General features: G+C 43.1%; 1 protein-coding gene and 1 long non-coding RNA gene across 10 annotated transcripts in view; both read right to left on the bottom strand.

The window, feature by feature from the left end:
- The window catches only part of NUP98 (nucleoporin 98 and 96 precursor), a 129,402-nt gene that overhangs the window by 83,499 nt on the left and 27,956 nt on the right, over window positions 1–17,947 (bottom strand). For 4 of the 9 annotated variants that reach the window (XR_013404060.1, XM_015115073.3, XM_077963629.1 and 1 more), the window contains exons 8-10: window positions 16,080–16,243; window positions 10,213–10,350; window positions 7,949–8,036 (exon numbers count right to left, since the gene is read on the bottom strand). Coding sequence is in view for 7 of the 9 variants with exons in the window: in XM_015115073.3 (XP_014970559.3) it covers window positions 7,949–8,036; window positions 10,213–10,350; window positions 16,080–16,243 (390 nt within the window). In the remaining 2 variants the exon portion in view is untranslated. Of the gene's footprint in view, window positions 1–7,897; window positions 8,037–10,212; window positions 10,351–16,079; window positions 16,244–17,947 lie in introns of all 9 variants that reach the window. The other 5 variants (XR_013404059.1, XM_015115071.3, XM_077963627.1 and 2 more) reach the window with 2 other exon arrangements.
- LOC144334326 (uncharacterized) lies at window positions 142–7,414 on the bottom strand. Its single transcript, XR_013404070.1, has 3 exons — window positions 6,849–7,414; window positions 1,088–1,916; window positions 142–609 (listed from the first exon to the last, which is right to left on the bottom strand). It is a non-coding gene; the product is annotated as an uncharacterized LOC144334326 (long non-coding RNA).

The following is a 17,947-nucleotide window of genomic DNA, read 5'->3' as shown; positions in this document are numbered from 1 at the left end:
AACTCTCAATTTCCTCTATAAGGGTGTTTAACACAAAGCAGTCTGACTCTAAGTTGTGAACCTTTCAGTTAATATTTAGGACTCCTAACTTGTAGGATAACTTTAAAAAAACATTTTCACATATGGTATTTGTGCCAAAACCTAGGAAAACAAAAGAATGAGTGGACTGTACTTTTAATATAACTCTCAATTTCCTCTATAAGGGTGTTTAACACAAAGCAGTCTGACTCTAAGTTGTGAACCTTTCAGTTAATATTTAGGACTCCTAACTTGTAGGATAACTTTAAAAAAACATTTTCACATATGCTAACAAGTCTTCATATTTACTTAATTACATTTCAGCCTTGAAATATCAATTCAGAGGCCAGGCGTGGTGGCTCACGCCTGCAATCCCCCACTACTTTGGGAGGCCGAGGCAGAAGGATCACCTGAAGTCAGGAGTTCAAGAGGAGCCTGGCCAACATGGTGAAACCCCGTCTCTACAAAAATACAAAAAAAATTGGCCAGGCATGATGGTGGGTGCCTGTAATCCCAGCTACTCAGGAGGCTGACGTGGGAAAATCGTTTGAACCCAGGAGAGAGAGGTTGCAGTGAGCCTAGATCGCGCCACTGCACTCCAGCCTGGGCGACAGAGCAGGACTCTGTCTCAAAAACAAATAAAAATAAGTAAATAAAATAAAGAAGTATCAATTCAATACAGGATAATATCAATATTCAAGCAAAGTTAATGTGTTTGAGCTTTGGAAACACTGCCTTTGTGAGGCCCAAAGCTTTCAATGCATGATTCAAGTTTATTTAGAAGAAAAATTCACTCCTCCTAAGTTGTACTAAAAAAATAAAACAATTGGCCAGGCGTGCTGGCTCACACCTGTAACCCCAACACTTTGGGAGGCCAAGGTGGGCAGATCATGAGGTCAGGAGTTCGAGAACAGCCTGGGGAACATGGTGAAAACCCGTCTCTACAAAAAATACAAAATTAGCCAGGCATGGTGGCGCATGCCTATAATCCCAGCTACTTGGGAGGCTGAGGCAGGAGAATCACTTGAACCCGGGAGACGGCAGTTGCAGTGAGCCAAGATCGCGCCACTGCACTCCAGCTTGGATAGAGTGAGACTCTATTTCAAAAAATAATGCAATACAATAAAATAAAAATAAAATAATCAACAAAGACACTTTAACTGAACCTAAAGGTCCTTGCTAACAAAAAAATTACCTACAAAACTCTCTATAGTAGCTTTTATTTTGAACAGATGAACCAGGCCTGGATAGTAAGGTGTAACTGATTACACATGAGAAGTCTCCCTCACTATGAGCCACCATTTAGACAAAATCCTATAATTCCCCTTTAAAATCCACAGGTATCAGCCGGGCACGGTGGCTGGCAACTGTAATCCCAGCACTTTGGGAGGCCAAGGTGGGCAGGTCACTGGAGGTTACAAGTTCAAGACCAGTCTGGCCAACATGGAGAAACCCCATCTCTACTAAAAATACACAAATTAGCTGGCATGGTGGTGCACACCCAGAATCCTAACTACTTGGGAGGCTGAAGCAGGAGAATCACTTGAATCCAGGAGGCAGAAGCTGTAGTAAGTCGAGATCACACCATTGCACTCCAGCCTAGGTGACATAGTGAGACACTAGCTCAAAAAAATAAAAAGAAACAAAAACAAAAACAAAAACAAAAACCATAGGTATTAAACAAAGATCCTATTCTGTACTGCTGCCATTACTTTTCTTTTGTTCACCTATGTTCACAAAGTTTCATTATTCCTTTTGGAACTAAATATCAACGAAACAATTAATGAATATGTCATTAATTTCTAGTAAGAGAAAAAAATAACTAGTCAGAAAACCCTGTTTGTAAAACATATGAAGTCATTTAAAAGTCATAAAGTACTGGGCACGATGGCTCACACCTATAATCCCAACACGTTGGGAGGCAGAGGCAGGTAGATTACTTGAGGTCAGGAGTTTAAGACTAGCCTGGCCAACATGTGAAACCTCTTCTTTACTACCACAAAAAAAAAAAAAAAAAAAAGCTGGCTGTGGTGGTGCACGCTTGTAATTCCAGCGACTTGGGAGGCTGAGGCAGGAAGATCGCTTGAACCAAGGAGACAGAGGGTTGCAGTGAGCTGAGATCACACCACTGCACTCCAGCCTGGGCAATGGAGCAAGACTCCGTCTCCAAAAGAAAAAAAAAATCATGGAGGGAAACCAGTCCAAAAAGATAACAAACACAGTAAAGAAACTATTTTGGAACAGACGAAAAAGTATCACTAATATCATACTTTGTCGTGTCAGTACTTGGATTATTATCTCAACGAAAAAAAAAATCAAGAAAAAAGCTGAAGAATGTAAAAGTTCAAAAACAATAGTATTTCATGTCATTTTAAAATCCAAGCAAATAGGCCGGGCACAGTGACTCACACCTGTAATCCCATCACTTTGGGAGGCCTAGGCGGGTGGATCACAAGGTCAGGAGTTCAAGACCAGCCTGGCCAAGATGGTGAAATCCCGTATCTACCAAAAATACAAAAATTAGCAGGGCGTGGTGGTGGGTGCCTATAATCCCAGCTACTCAGGAGACTAAGGCAGAGAATTGCTTGAACCCGGGAGGTGATGGTTGCAGTGAGCCAAAATCATGCCACTGCACTCCAGCCTGGGTGACAGAGCGAGAATCCATCTCAAAAAAAAATAAATACATAAAATAAAATCCAAACAAGTAAATTGACTTAATTGCTATATATTTGACTCAGACATTCATTGAATCTCTTTTTGAATTGTTCTAATAGCTATGCCACAAAAATGGAGTGCTGCCTACTCAAGCATCATCAATTTTCCCTGATGAAAAAATAGAAAATGTACTTGGAGACTTTTCTTTTGAATAAAAATTTAATCAAAAGGGATCTTACAGCCCCATAAGTAGCAGAAAACAAGATACTCGTGAACTACCTCAAACCCACAGGAGGGAAATAAATCCCAACTTACACTGTTTATACCACACATTTCCTCCGATTCTCACGGATAAGTTTATTGACTTGTAAAATTCAATTTTAAAAATAACAATTAAAAAGACAATTCAAATTCAGCACACAAGTTAGTAAGGCAACTCAGATAAAAATGACACCTTTCATTTTCCTATCACTGAACATGACTGTAAATATATTCACACACCAAAAAAAAAAAAAAAAAAAAAAAAAAGAAGAACTCTAAGCAAATCAGAAATCTGCAACCATAGATTAACATCATATATATCTTAAAAAAAAATTTTATCGGCCGGGCACAGTGGCTCACGCCTGTAATCCCAGCACTTTGTAAGGTCAAGGCAGGCGGATCACCTGAGCTCAGGAGTTTGAGGCCAGCCTGGGTGACATGGTAAATCCTGTCTCTATAAAAATACAAATATTAGCCAGATGTAGTAGCACATGCCTGTAGTCCCAGCTACTCAGGAGGCTGAGGTGGGAGGATCACTTGAGCCCAGGAGGCAGAGGTTGCAGTGAGCTGAGATCACACCAGTACACTCTAGCCTAGGAGACAGAGTGAGAAGAGAGAAGAGAAGAGAGAAGAGAGGAGAAAGAAGAGAAGGAAAGAAAAGAAAAGAAAGGAAGGAAGGAAAGAAAGGGAAGAAAGGGAAGAAAGGGAAGAAAGGAAGGAAGGAAGGAAGGAAGGAAGGAAGGAAGGAAGGAAGGAAGGAAGGAAGGAAGGAAGGAAGGAAAGAAAAAAGAAAGAAAGACGAAGGAAGGAAGGAAGGAAGAGAGGGAGGGAGGGAGGGAGGGAAGGAAGGAAGGAAGGGCCGAGTGTGGTGGTGGTTCACACCGGTAATCCCAGCACTTTGGGAGACTGAGGCGGGCAGATCACCTGAGGTCAGGAGTTCAAGACTAGACTGGCCAACATGGCGAAACCCCGTCTCTACTAAAAATACAAAAATTAGCTGGGCGTGGTGGTGCGTGCCTGTAATCCCAGCTACGTGGGAGGCTGAGGCAGAAGAATCGCTTGAACCCAGGAGGCAGAGGTTGCAGTGAGCTGAGATCACGCCACTGCACTCCAGCCTGGGCAACAAGAGCGAAATTCCGTCTCAAAAAAAAAAAAAAACGAAGAAAGAAAAGAAAAAGAAAAAGAAAAATAGCATTTAATTTTGAACATGAAGCATGTTACCAAAAAAAAAGAGCTTTTATTAAACACACACATTTTCAAAGGGAGTGGAAATTGGTTCTTGAGGGACTACAATATCACAGATGATAGTTTGTGGCCCTCCAAAGAGCCACACAACATAAACAGACACACAGTATATGTGTGGTATGAAAATCTCAGGGGAAGGGAGAAGATGATTAAGAAAATACAGGCCGGCCGGGCACGGTGGCTCAAGCCTGTAATCCCAGCACTTTGGGAGTCCGAGACGGGCGGATCACGAGGTCACGAGATCGAGACCAGCCTGGCTAACACGGTGAAACCCCGTCTCTACTAAAAATACAAAAAACTAGCCGGGCGAGGTGGCGGGTGCCTGTAGTCCCAGCTATTTGGGAGGCTGAGGCAGGAGAATGGCGTAAACCTGGGAGGCAGAGCTTGTAGTGAGCTGAGATCCGGCCACTGCACTCCAGCCTGGGTGACAGAGCGAGACTCTGTCTCAAAAAAAAAAAAAAAAGAAAAAAAAGAAAATACAGGCCGAGCGCAGTGGCTCACACCTGTAATCCCAGCACTTTGGGAGGCCAAGGAGGGTGGATCATGAGGTCAGGAGATCGAGACCATCCTGACTAACACGGTGAAATCCCGTCTCTACTAAAAATACAAAAAAAAATTAGCCAGGCATGGCGGTCGGCACCTGTAGTCCCAGTTACTCGGGAGGCTGAAGCAGAATGGCGTGAAGCCAGGAGGTGGAGCTTGCCGTGAGCCCAGATCGGGTCACTGCACTCCAGCCTGGGCAACAGAGCGAGACTCTGTCTCAAAAATATAAATAAATAAATAAATGAAAGAAAAAACAGTCCCATTACAGCAGGTAAAACTTAAAAACAAAAAAATAGTCTACAAAGGGTCCATGGGGAAGGGTAAATGATAACAGAAAAGGTTGAGAAACGCTAACTGACCCTTAACCATCTTTCCATTTTAATTTTATAGGTAAGAAATAAGTAGGGACGGGTGTGGAGGCTCACACCTGTAATCCCAGCACTTTGGGAGGCCGAGGAAGGCGGATCGCCTGAGGTTAGGAGTTCCAGACCAGCCTCACCAACGTGGTGAAACCCTATCTCTACTTTAAATACAAAAATTAGTTGATTGTGGTGGCAGGCGCCTGTAATCCCAGCTACTCGGGAGGCTGAGGCAGGAAAATCACTCAAACACAGGTGGTGGAGGTTGCAGTGAGCCAAGATTGTGCCATTGCACTACAGCCTGGGAGGGAGGGAGGAAGGGAGGGAGGTGAGAGGGGGAGAGAGGGAGACGGGGAGTGGGGGAGAGAGGGGGAGAGAGGGAGGAGGAGGGAGGGGAGGGGAGGGGGGAGAGAGAGGGAGAGAGAGGGAGAGAGAGGGAGAGAGAGGGAGAGAGAGGGAGAGAGAGGGAGAGAGAGGAAGAGAGAGGGAGAGAGACGGAGGGAGAGAGAGAGGGAGGAGGGGAGGGGAGGGGAGGGGGGAGAGAGGGGGAGAGAGAGGGAGAGGGAGAGAGGGAGGGAGGGAGAGAGAGGGAGGGAGGGAGGGGGGAGAGAGAGGGAGGGAGGGAGGGGGGAGAGAGAGGGAGGGGGGAGAGAGAGGGAGGGAGGGAGGGAGGGAGAGGTGGAGAGAGAGAGAGAGAAAGAGAGACAGAGACAGAGACAGAGAGACAGATGCCAAGTATCTCATCCATGGTAACAAAGTCCACTGTCTCAAAACGGTTGTTTCAAACAGAGTATGACCAAAAGGAATTATAGGAACTATAATCATTTCTGGCAGTGAATGAGCAAAATGACTAAAAGGGATTATAAAAATGAAACAAAACACATCAATTTAGGAATTGGTACCTATCAATGACCTATCTACCTTCCTCATGTAGTTGACAGTCAGATAAAACATATTCATCTTCCAACGGATGTTCAATATGATCTCTTTCTCCAGTACATTACAAGATCGTTCAAAGGCTCATTAAAAAACTGAGTTAACTGCTGACCTATACCAAATAACCATGTCTTTGTACTCATCTCCCAAATAGAACCTATCAGTGCCTAGTGATGTCTCTGGCACACAAAATCCTCAAGAAATATTTGAACCACTATTTCCCTCGACAAACAAAATAAACTTCCTATATCTGATCTGACTTTTGAAAACATAATTAGGTAGTTATAAGACATATTGAATTTTGAAAACATAATTAGGTAGTTATAAGACATATTGAAAATACTGACTGGCCATGGTGGCTCACACCTATAATCCCAGCACTTTGGGAAGCCAAGGCAGGTAGATCACTTGAACTCAGGAGTTCAGACCAGCCTGGCCAACATGGTGAAACCTCGTCTCTACTAAAAATATAAAAATTAGCCAGGCACAGTGGTGCGTGCCTGTAATCCCAGTGACTCGGGAGGCTGAAGTGGGAGAATCACTTGAAACCGGGAGGGCAGAGGTTGCAGTGAGCCGAGATCGAGATCATGCCACTGCACTCCACAGTGAGACTACACCTCAAAATAAAATAAAAAGTAAAAAATAAAATAATAGTAAGAATATCATGTTCCATAAAACTGGTTTAAATTTTTACAGCATATCTCCAAGACAGTAGGTTAAGGTTTTTAAAATTATTGTTCAATCTTCTCTGTATTTTCCAGATTTTTAACAACGAATATGTATACAATGAACATGCATTCCAAATTTTTGAAACGGTAAAAAATAAACTACTGAATAATCCCCCAAATCAGAAAGGTTTCAACTTTCTTATATTATTTTTCTTATTTTATTTTAGTTTTTTAGAGACCTGCTTCCACTATGTTGCCTAGGCTGGAATGCAGTGGCAATTCACAAGTGTGATCACAGCACACTGCAGCCTTGAACTCCTAAGTGATACTCCTTACTCAGCCTCCATAATGGCTGGGACTACAGGTTCTTACCACAATACCTGGCACATTTCAACTTTCACTAAGAATAACCAGGCTGGCTGGGCGCGGTGGCTCAAGGCTGTAATCCCAGCACTTTGGGAGGCCAAGACGGGTGGATCACAAGGTCAGGAGATCGAGACCATCCTGGCTAACCCGGTGAAACCTCGTCTCTACTAAAAAATACAAAAAAAAAAACTAGCCGGGCGAGGTGGCAGGCGCCTGTAATCCCAGCTACTCAGAGGCTGAGCCAGGAGAATGGCGTAAACCCGGGAGGCGGAGCTTGCAGTGAGCTGAGATCCGGCCACTGCACTCCAGCCTGGGCGACAGAGTGAGACTCCGTCTCAAAAAAAAAAAAAAAAAAAAAAAAGAATAACCAGGCCAGTTGCAGTGGCTCACACCTGTAATCTCAGCACTTTGGGAGGCTGAGGCGATATAAAGACTCTGTTCTCCACCAAAAAAAAACAAAAAACAAAAACAAAAAAACAAAAAACAAAAAGCAAAAACAAAACAACACAACAAACCAACAACAAAAATAAGAACAACCAAGTATCTCCTGTATACCACCACAGGTTTGAAACCTGGCCTCATACAATGTGTCACTTAACCAAATATGTTTCCTTTATGGTTTCTCAGCTATTGCTGAGGTAATCCAAAGTAAATGAAAAGCAATTTACATGCCTACTAATTATCTCAAGCCATATCCAGGACTTTAAACCTTTCCCTCTGGTACTTCACATCAAGCTATGGCTTACCTGAGAACTTTTAAATATTTCCAATCATACGAATCAGGAGAATAATGTGTGGTATAGTCAGTGTAACTTTAAGAGAGCCAAACCTGCTTTTTATATGTACCAAAATTAGAAGTGTTTGTATTGGTTCCTAAAGTCAGGGTTGGTTTGTTACCAAAGAGCCCGCCACTGGTTGTACCAAATGAAGGTGCACTGGTTGTGCTGCTTCCAAATGTAGTAAGCTTGTTATTGCCAAACAGGGTCTAAAAAGAATAGAATACAGGAAAATTTAAAATAATATTAAGACACACACCAAACTAAATACAGGTTACCTCAGGTATATTGGATTGGGTACGGGGTGGGGGAAAGATGTCCTAACATTTATAAAAAAGGTAGAAGAAAGATGAATAAAGGCTATCAAAAAATATAAACACAGAATGCTTCTGGCCTGAAAAGTTAATGGTGACCCCTAAGGATTACCACTGAAACAAAAGGAATCCAATGAAACCGGATTTCAGTGAGGCAAAGAAAAAAATAACAAGGCCATCAAATATCTTTTTACCTGTTAAGAGACATGTAGCAAATATTTACTTTGCCAGAAGAAATCATTACAAGAAAAACTTTGAACATGCTACAACATGGACGAACCTTGAAAACGCTACGCTAAGTGAAAGACACCAATCACAAAAGACCATATATTATGATTCCATTTACATGAAGTGTTCAAAATAGTCAAATCCATAGAGAGAAAGCAGGCTTAAGATGATCAGAGGAAAATCGGGAGTGACTGCCAATGACTATGGCATTTCTTTTTGGCATAATGAGTATGTTCTAAAACTACTGATAGTTGCACATTTTGTCAATATACTAAAAACCACCTAGCTGTACACTTTAAAGAGACAAATTGTAAGGCATGTGGACTATACATCAATAAATCTGTCACTAGAAAGTACTGGAAGCCGGGCACAGTAGCTCATGCCTGTAATCCCAGCACTTTGAAAGGCCAACGTGGGAGGATCACTTGAGGCCATGAGTTACCAGCCTGGCCAACATAGCAAAATCCCACCTCTACTAAAAAATACAGAAATTAAGGCCAGGCGTGGTGGCTCACACCTGTATTCCTAGCACTTTGGGAGGCCAAGGCAGGTGGGTCATGAGGTCCTGGCCACCATGGTGAAACCCCATCTCTACTAAAAATACAAAAATTAGCTGGGCATGGTGGCGGACGCCTGTAATCCCAGCTACTCAGGAGGCTGAGGCAGACTGCAGTGAGCTGAGATCGTGTGCCACTGTACTACAGCCTGGTCAACACAGCGAGACTCCATCCCAAAAAAAAGAAAAATAAAAAATTAGCCTGGTATGGTGTCACATGCCTGTAATCCCAGCTACTTGGGAGGCTGAGGCACGAGAATCACTTGAGCCTGGGAGGGAGAGGTTGCAGTGAGCCAAGATCATGCCACTGCAGTACAGCCTGGACAACAGAACGAGACTCAGCTTCAAAAACAACCACCACCACGACCACAACAAAAGTATTAGAATGTCTTGAAGCATTATCTAATTTTCTCAATTTCTCACCTCAATTATCTGTCCAAAGTTTAAAAAAAGAAAAGAGAAATTTCAATCTCCATGGAAACAGGACCATATGTTTTAGGAACTTTGTGCTCCTTTTTTATAAGATAGAGTTTTGCTCTTGTTGCCCAGGCTAGAGTGTAATGGGGCGATCTTGGGTCACTGCAACCTCCACTTCCTGGGTTCAAGTGATTCTCCTGCCTCAGCATCTCAAGTAGCTGGGATTATAGGCACCCACCACCACACCCGGCTAGTGTTTTTTTGTATTTTCAGGAGAGATGGGGTTTCACCATGTTGGCCAGGTTGGTCTTGAACTCCGACCTCAGGTGATCCACCGGCCTCGGCCTCCCAGAATGCTAGGATTACAGGCGTGAGCCACCGCACCTGGCCCTTTTTTCTTTTTTTAACCAACTCACAACAGCAAGTTCAAAGCTTCTTCCATGAGTATCTCAACAATTTCAACAACCTGATCAACCCCAAAAACATTTCATTCCCAAATATCATACCAATTTATCACCTACAAAGGAGGGAAGAACTAGGAGTTAAAAATCATCTGATTCAAACAAAGCAAAAGAACTTGAATTTAGACTCAACAGTTTAACCAATGCTATCAGAAGTATGATGCACATAAGCACAGAGGAAAAGAAATTTTAAAAAGGAAAGAATTTACTAATTGAAAACAAACCTGAAGTTAACCTGAAATTACATCTTATATCAAATTGCCTTTTGTTCTCAAAATCAAATCATATTAGGCTGGTACAATAATACACCCAATAAAAAAATACTTGCAAGAGAGTCAAATCCTTAGAAGAAAATTCCTTTAACAAATCTACAGACATCTTCAAATTACAGTCAACTGTGGAAACCTACCGAACCAACAGCACCAAATCCAGTATTGGTCTGCCCAAAGAGACCTGTTCCTGTTCCAAACGCTGTCCCAGTGCTGGTGTTTGTAGCTGTCCCAAAAAGACCTCCAGGCTGTGAGGCTTGGGTTACTCCAAATAAACCCTGCAAAGAAGTTTATATAGATTAAAAGATACCCTACAATAGTTTCCGCATCGAGTCTCAGATTAACCAAAAAAAAAAAGTTACCATTTTTTCAAACTTATAATGACAAATACTAGGCTAAATAACTTAGATTTAGGTGAAAAGAACTAATCACTATCAAGCTGGGGAGTGGACTTAAAATCAAGTAACCAAAAATAATCAGTGAAAATAAATCAACACGGACTGAGGTAGTAGTGTTATGTTAAAGAGCCTTATTCCTTTTTTTGATAATGGAGTTTCGTTCTGTTGCCCAGGCTGAAGTGCACTGGCACAATCTCAGCTCACTGCAGCCTCCGCCTCCTAGGTTCAAGTGATTCTGTCGCCTCAGCCTCCCAAGTAGCTGGGACTACAAGGGCACACCACCACATCCAGCTAATTTTTGCATTTTTAGTAGAGATGGGGTTTCACAATGTGCCCAGGCTGGTCTCAAACTCCTGACCTCAGGTGATCCATCCGCCTTGGCCTCCCAAAACGCTGGCGTGAGCCACTGCACCCAGCCAAAAGCCTTAATTCTAAATGAGACACTATACTCATTTCCAATGAGCAATCTGCATCATCCTATGTTTAACAATGTATTTTACTTATGCATTAATAAAGGAAAAATATTGTGCTAATAGACTTGCCGAAGAGGGAATTCACTGTGCTGTTTTTTAAAGTTTTATTGAGACACAATTCACACACCACAAAATTCACTCATTTATAGTGGACTATTCAGTGATGTTTTGCGTGTTCACAGTTGTGCAACCATCCCTACTATCTAAATTCTCACTACCCCCAAAAGAAATCCCAGACCCATCAGCAATTACTCCCTATCCCTAGGGAACCATTAATCTTTTTCTGTGGATTTTTTAAAAATTCTCAACATTTAATATGAATGGAGTCATTAAAAATGTGGTCTTTTGTGACAGACTTGTTTCATTAGCACGTTTTCAAGGTTCACCTGTGTTGTAGTATGTATCAGTACTTCATTCCAATTTATGGTTAAACAATATTCCATTATATGCATATACCACAATTGGTTACCCATTTGTTGTTAATAGATCTTTAGGTAATTTCTACATTTTAGTCATTATGAATAATGCTGTTATGTTCATTTGTGTACAAGTCTGTGTCTTATTTTTCTTTGGTAAACCCCAAGAAGTGCAACTGCTGGTTCATATCATAACTCTGTTTAACATTCTGAGGAACCACCAAACTGTTTTCTTAACAGGGTGGCACCATTTTACATTCCTACCATCAATGTATAATGGTTCCAACTTCTCCAGGTTCAATACTTACTACTGGCTTTTTTTTTGTTTTTGTTGAGTCTCACACTGTCACTGAGGCTGGAGTGCAGTAGCACGATCTCGGCTCACCACAACCTCTGCCTCCTGGGTTCAAGAGATTCTCCTGCCTCAGCCCCCCGAGTAGCTGGGACAACAGGCGGGCACCACTATGCCTGGATAATTTTTTGTTATTTTTAGTAGAGACGGGGTTTCACCATGTTGTCCAGGCTAGTCTTGAACTCCTGACCTTGTGATCTGCCCGCCTTGGCCTCCCAAAGTGCTGGGATTAAAGGCGTGAGCCACCATGCCTGGCCTATTACTGTCTTTATTATATCTTTCAAGTAGGTGCAAAGTGGTATTTCATTTTGGTTTTCATTTGCCTTTCCCTGATGACTTATGACGTTAAGCATATTATCACACCACTTACGTATCTTCTTTGGAGAAATGTCAATTCAAATCCTGGGCCCTTTTTAAATAAGTTATTGTCTTACTACTGAATTATAGGAGTTATTTATATATCCTGGATACAAGTCCTATATCACATACGATTTTCAAATATTTTCTTCCATTTACAGGTCTTCTTTTCATTTCGATGATATCCCCTTGATACATAAATGTTTTTCTGCCATCTTTTTTTTTTTTTTTTTTTTTAAGAGATAGGGTATCATTACCTTACTCAGGCTAGAGTGCAGTGGCCTATTCATAGCACGATGATAGTGCACTGCAGCTTCTAACTCCTGATCTCAGTGATTCCCCGACCTCAGCCTCCTGAGTAGCTGGGACGACAAACATGTGCTAAAAGGCCTGGCTAAAAGGTTTTAATTTTGAAAAAGCCCAATTTATCTATTTTTTCTTTTTCTGCTTTTGCTTTTGGTGTTGTATCTAAGATATTATTGTCTAACTAGGTTTCTTCTAACAGTTTTATAATTTTAGCTCTTGCATTTAGAAATTTGATCAATTTGGGCCGGGCGCAGTGGCTCAAGCCTGTAATCCTACCACTTTGGGAGGCCGAGACGGGTGGATCACGAGGTCAGGAGATTGAGACCATCCTGGCTAACCCAGAGAAACCCCGTCTCTACTAAAAATACAAAAAATTAGCCGGGCGAGGTGGCAGGCGACTGTAGTCCCAGCTACTCCGGAGGCTGAGGCAGGAGAATGGCGTAAACCCGGGAGGCGGAGCTTGCAGTGAGCTGAGATCCAGCCACTGCACTCCAGCCTGGGCGACAGACCGAGACTACGTCTCAAAAAAAAAAAAAAAAAAAAAAAAAGAAATTTGATCAATTTTTGGCCAGGCATAGTGGCTCACACCTGTAATCCCAGCACTTTGGGAGGCCAAGGCAGTCAGATCACTTGAGGTCAGGTGTTCGAGACCAGCCTGGCCAACAGGTGAAACCCTGTCTCCACTTAATACAAAAAAATTAGCCAGGCACGGTGGTGCGCACATGTAATTCCAGTTACTTGGGAGACCAAGGCAAGAGAACCGCTTGAACCCAAGAGGCAGAGGTTGCAGTGAGCCAAGATCGTGCCACTGCACTCCAGCCTGGGCAACAGAGCAAGACTGTCTCAAACAAAAAACAAAAAACAAAAAACTGATCAATTTTAACTTTTGCAGTTAACTCAGTGCTGTGAAGAAAGAATCCAACCTCATTATTTTGCATGTGAATAATCAGTTGTCTCAGCACCACATGTTGAAAAGACCATTCTTCTTCACTGAATTGTTTTGGTATCCTTGTTGAAAATCAATTGTCTACAAATGTGAGGGTTTATTTCTGGACTCTCACTTCTATTCAATTGGTCTATGTCTCTCCTTATGCCAGTAACACAATTACTATTGCTTTATAGTAAGTTTTAAAATTGAGAAGTAAAGCCAGGTACAGCTGCTCACACCTGACCTCAGTGATTCCCTGACCTCAGCCTCCTGAGTAGCTGGGACGACAATCATGTGCTAAAAGGCCTAGCTAAAAGGTAATCTCAGCACTTTGGGAGTGCAAGGAGAGCAGATTGTTTGAGCCCAGAAGCTGGAGACCAGCCTGGATAACTCAATGAAAACCCATCTCGGCCGGGCGCGGTGGCTCAAGCCTGTAATCCCAACACTTTGGGAGGCCGAGACGGGCGGATCACGAGGTCAGGAGATCGAGACCATCCTGGCTAACACGGTGAAACCCCGTCTCTACTAAAAAATACAAAAAACTAGCCGGGCGTGGTGGCGGCACCTGTAGTCCCAGCTACTCGGGAGGCTGAGGCAGGAGAATGGCGGGAACCCGGGAGGCGGAGCTTGCAGTGAGCTGAGATCCGGCCACTGCACTCCAGCCTGGGCGGCAGAGCAAGACTCCGTCTCAAAAAAAAAAAAAAAAAAAAAAAAAAAGAAAAGCCATCTCTACAAAAACTACAAAAATTAGCTAGACATGGTGGTGCCTGCCTGTAGTCCCAGCTACTTGGGAGGTGAGGAGGGAGGATCGCTTAGCCCAGGAGGTGGAGGATGAAGTGAGCTGAGTTCACGCCACTGCACTCCAGCCTGGGTAACTGCAGCGAGGCCTGTCTTAGAAAAATAAATAAAATTGAGAAACATGAAGGCCGGGCACAGTGGCTCATGCCTGTAATCCCAGCACTTTGGGAGGCCGAGGCGGGTGAATCACTTGAGGTCAGGAGTTCGAGACCAGCCTGACCAACATGGTGAAGCCCCGGCTCTACTAAAAATACAAAATTAGCTGGGTATGGTGGCGCACGCCTGCAATCCCAGCTATGTGGGAGGCTGAGAAAGGAGAATCTCTTGAACCCGGGAGGCAGAGGCTGCAGTGAGCTGAGATCGTGCCATTGCACTCCAGCCTGGGCAACAAGAGCGAAAAATCCGTCTCAAAAAAAAAAAAAAAAGAGAGAGAAGCCTGAGGGTCCTCCAACTTGTTGTTTTTCAAAATTGTTTTGGCTATACTGGGTTCCTTCTTGTTCTTCCTTCAGTGTTTTTATCATGTAAAAGTGTCAAATGTTTTATCTATATCTACTGAGGTGATCATGTGGTTGTTTTTTAAATTATATTACCACAGTGTATTACAATGATTAATGATGATATGTTGAACCAATCTTCCTTGGATAAATCCCACTTAGTCATGGATTATGATCCTTTTTTGTTTGTTTGTGTGTTTGTTTTGAGATGGAGTCCCGCTCTGTCGCCCAGGCTGGAGTGCAGTGGCACAATCTCGGCTCAACTGCAACTTCTGCCTCCTGGGTTTAAGCAATTCTCCTGCCTCAGCCTCCTGCGTAGCTTTTCAATTACAGGCACCTGCCACCATGCCCAGCTAATTTTTGTATTTTTGGTAGAGATAGGGTTTCACCATGTTGGCCAGGCTGGTCTCGAACTCCTGACCTCATGGTCCACCCCCACCTCAGCCTCCCAAAGTGCTAGGATGACAGGCATGAGCCAGCATGCCCGGCTGATCTTTTCCACATGTTACTGAAATCAGTCATCTAGTATTTTGAAGACCTGGGGGTACAAGCATACTTTTTTTTCCTTGAGATTAAGTCTCGCTTTGTTGCCCAGGTTGGAGTGCCATGGAGCAATCCCAGCTCACTGCAACCTCTGCCTCCCCCTGGGTTCAAGCTATTCTTGTGCCTCAGCCTCCCAAGTAGTCAGGCACCAACCACTGTGCCTGGCTAAGTTTTGTACTTTTAGCAGAAACGGGGTTTTACCATATTGGCCAGGCTGGTCTCGAACTCCTGATCTCAAGTGATCTGCCCACCTTGGCAGTGATGGGATTCCAGGCATAAGCTACTGTGCCCAGCCCATACTTGTTTTTTAATCAGTAAAAGTATCTCTAATTTTAAGATGAGGTAAATTCCAAGTTCTGATCAATTACTCACATATCACTTCATTCTTTAATTTCATACTTCCCTAAAAAAGATCTCTAGAAATAAACTAGTAATGACCATGAGGACCTTCTCTTTGGACACAGTATGGCTCTAAGTTGTAGGTCTCCCTTTAAAAAAAAAAAAAAAAAAAAACAAAAAATTTCTTTGTACGATTCCCCCTAAGGGAACTAGATGAAAGCTCCCTTAGTTCCTGTTGTTGGCTATATTCCAAAATATAGTCAATAATAAGTATTTTCTCCTATCCCCTATAGAATGGCTATAGTCAATCTTCCAAGGCATAGCTTCAAGAGGGCCAAGTCCAGCCCACTAAGTAGTTCCTACTTAGTGATGAGAAAAATACTTTCAGAAAGGATAAGTGACCACCTCAACAGCATCTCAACAAGTAAAGAGTAGAGCCCAGGCTAGAATCTAGGTCTTAATTATTCTAAGACTTTGTTCTCTTCCCTTCATTAAATACCCTCAACTCTTAAGATCTGCAGTAGAGGTAGAATTTGCTAGTTAGACATGATTACTTAACTCTACAAGTAAGACCTGGAGGTAAATAACGGTCTGTTTCCTTACCATGGTGTTGGTGCTTGGCTGTCCTAGAGTGCTGGTATTACCAAAGGAAAAGCCAGTGTTCTGGGTGGTTGTGGCCTGGCCAAATGGTTTGCTGAAGAGGCTGGTAGTCTGCTGATTCTGTTGGCCAAAGAGACCACCTGGATTTGTTCCAAATCCAGTTGTACCTTTTAGGAAAAAGAAAAGAAAAAAAATGTAAACACCCAAAAATACAAAACCTTCCATTATCCAGTTATTTCAAGTCCTTATGTTATCTACTACCCTTCATTCACTACTTGATAACCTTTTCATTTTCCATCCTTCACCTAACTCTAGATTTAAACTTTAACTTCTGTAATAACACCCTGACCCCAAGAAGTCTAACTAGGCTAAATGATCTTCCCTTGTAAGTCCACAGCTTCCTTCTATTTTACAAGATAATACACTAGAAGTCAGCATGTGTATTTTAAACTTGCTAGTCTAAGTTATTGAGAACAAAGGCCTCTTCTTTACATGAATATATCCAGCCCAGAGTCTGATATGTAATATTCAATAATGAATATGGGCCAGGCACAGTGGCTCACATCTGTAATAACAACACTTTGGGAGGCCAAGGCAGGAGGATCACTTGAGGACGGGAGTTCCTGAACAGCATAGGCAACACAATGGGACCCCATCTCTACAAAAAAATTGTAAAAATTAGTCAGGCATAATGACTTGTGCCTGTGGTTTTAGCTACTAGGGAGACTGAGGTGGGAGTATGGCTTGAGCCTGGGAGTTTGAGGCTGTGGGGAGCTGTGATGGAGCCACTACACGACAGCCTGGGTGACAGAGCTAGACAGTGTCCTCCAACTCCCACAAAAAAACAGAAAAAATTAAGAAACATTAGCCAGGCAGAACAGTGGGAATATTACTTGGGCCCAAGAGTTCAAGGCTGCAGTGAGCTATGATTGCTCCACTGCACTCTAGCCCGGTCAACAAGGTGGGACTGTGTCTCAAAAACAAACAAACAAACAAACAAACCGCATACTAAACTAAATCATGGAATATCAAGATTGAAAAGTACATTAGGATGGACATGGTGGTTCACACTAGTAATCTCAGTACTTTGGGAGGCTGAAGCAGACAGATTGCTTGAGGCCAGGAGTTCGAGATCAGCCTGGCCAACATGGCAAAACCCCGTCTCTACTAAAAATACAAAAATTAGCCAATGCTGGCAGGCACGGTGGCTCACGCCTGTAATTCCAGCAATCTGGGAGGCTGAGATGGGCGATCACCTGAGGTCAGGAGTTCCGATCAGCCTGGCCAAGATGATAAAACCCCATCTGTACTAAAAATACAAAAAAATCAGCCAGGCATTGTGGTGGGCGTCTGTAATCCCAGCTACTTCAGAGGCTGAGGCAGAGAGAATTGCTTGAACCTGGGCGGTGGAGGATGCAGTGAGCCGAGATCACACCACTGCACTCCAGCCTGGGCGACAGAGTGGAACTCTGTCTGAAAAAAAAAAAAAAAAAAAAAAAAAAATTAGGGCTTGGCACCATGGCTCACACCTATAATCCCAGCACTCTGGGAGGCCGAGGCTGGTTAATCGCCTGATGTCAGGGGTTTGAGACCAGCCTAGCCAATGTAGTGAAACCCCAACTCTATTAAAAATATAAAAAATTAGCCAGGCATGGTGGTGGGCGCCTGTAACCCCAGCTCCTCAGGAGGCTGAGGCAGGAGAATCACTTGAACCTGGGAGTTGGAGGTTGCACTGCACTGCAGCTTGAGCAACAGTGAGACTCCAACTCAAAAAATAAATAAATAAATAAAATAAAATTAGCTGGGTGTGGTGGTGGCACATGCCTATAGAGTGGCTGAGGTAGGAGAATCACCTAAGCCCAGGAAGTCGG

Source organism: Macaca mulatta, chromosome 14 (assembly GCF_049350105.2).
Source record: "Macaca mulatta isolate MMU2019108-1 chromosome 14, T2T-MMU8v2.0, whole genome shotgun sequence".
NCBI lineage: Eukaryota > Metazoa > Chordata > Mammalia > Primates > Cercopithecidae > Macaca > Macaca mulatta.
Note: the sequence above shows the minus strand (reverse complement) of the source record. Positions and strands in the feature narration are given on the sequence as shown.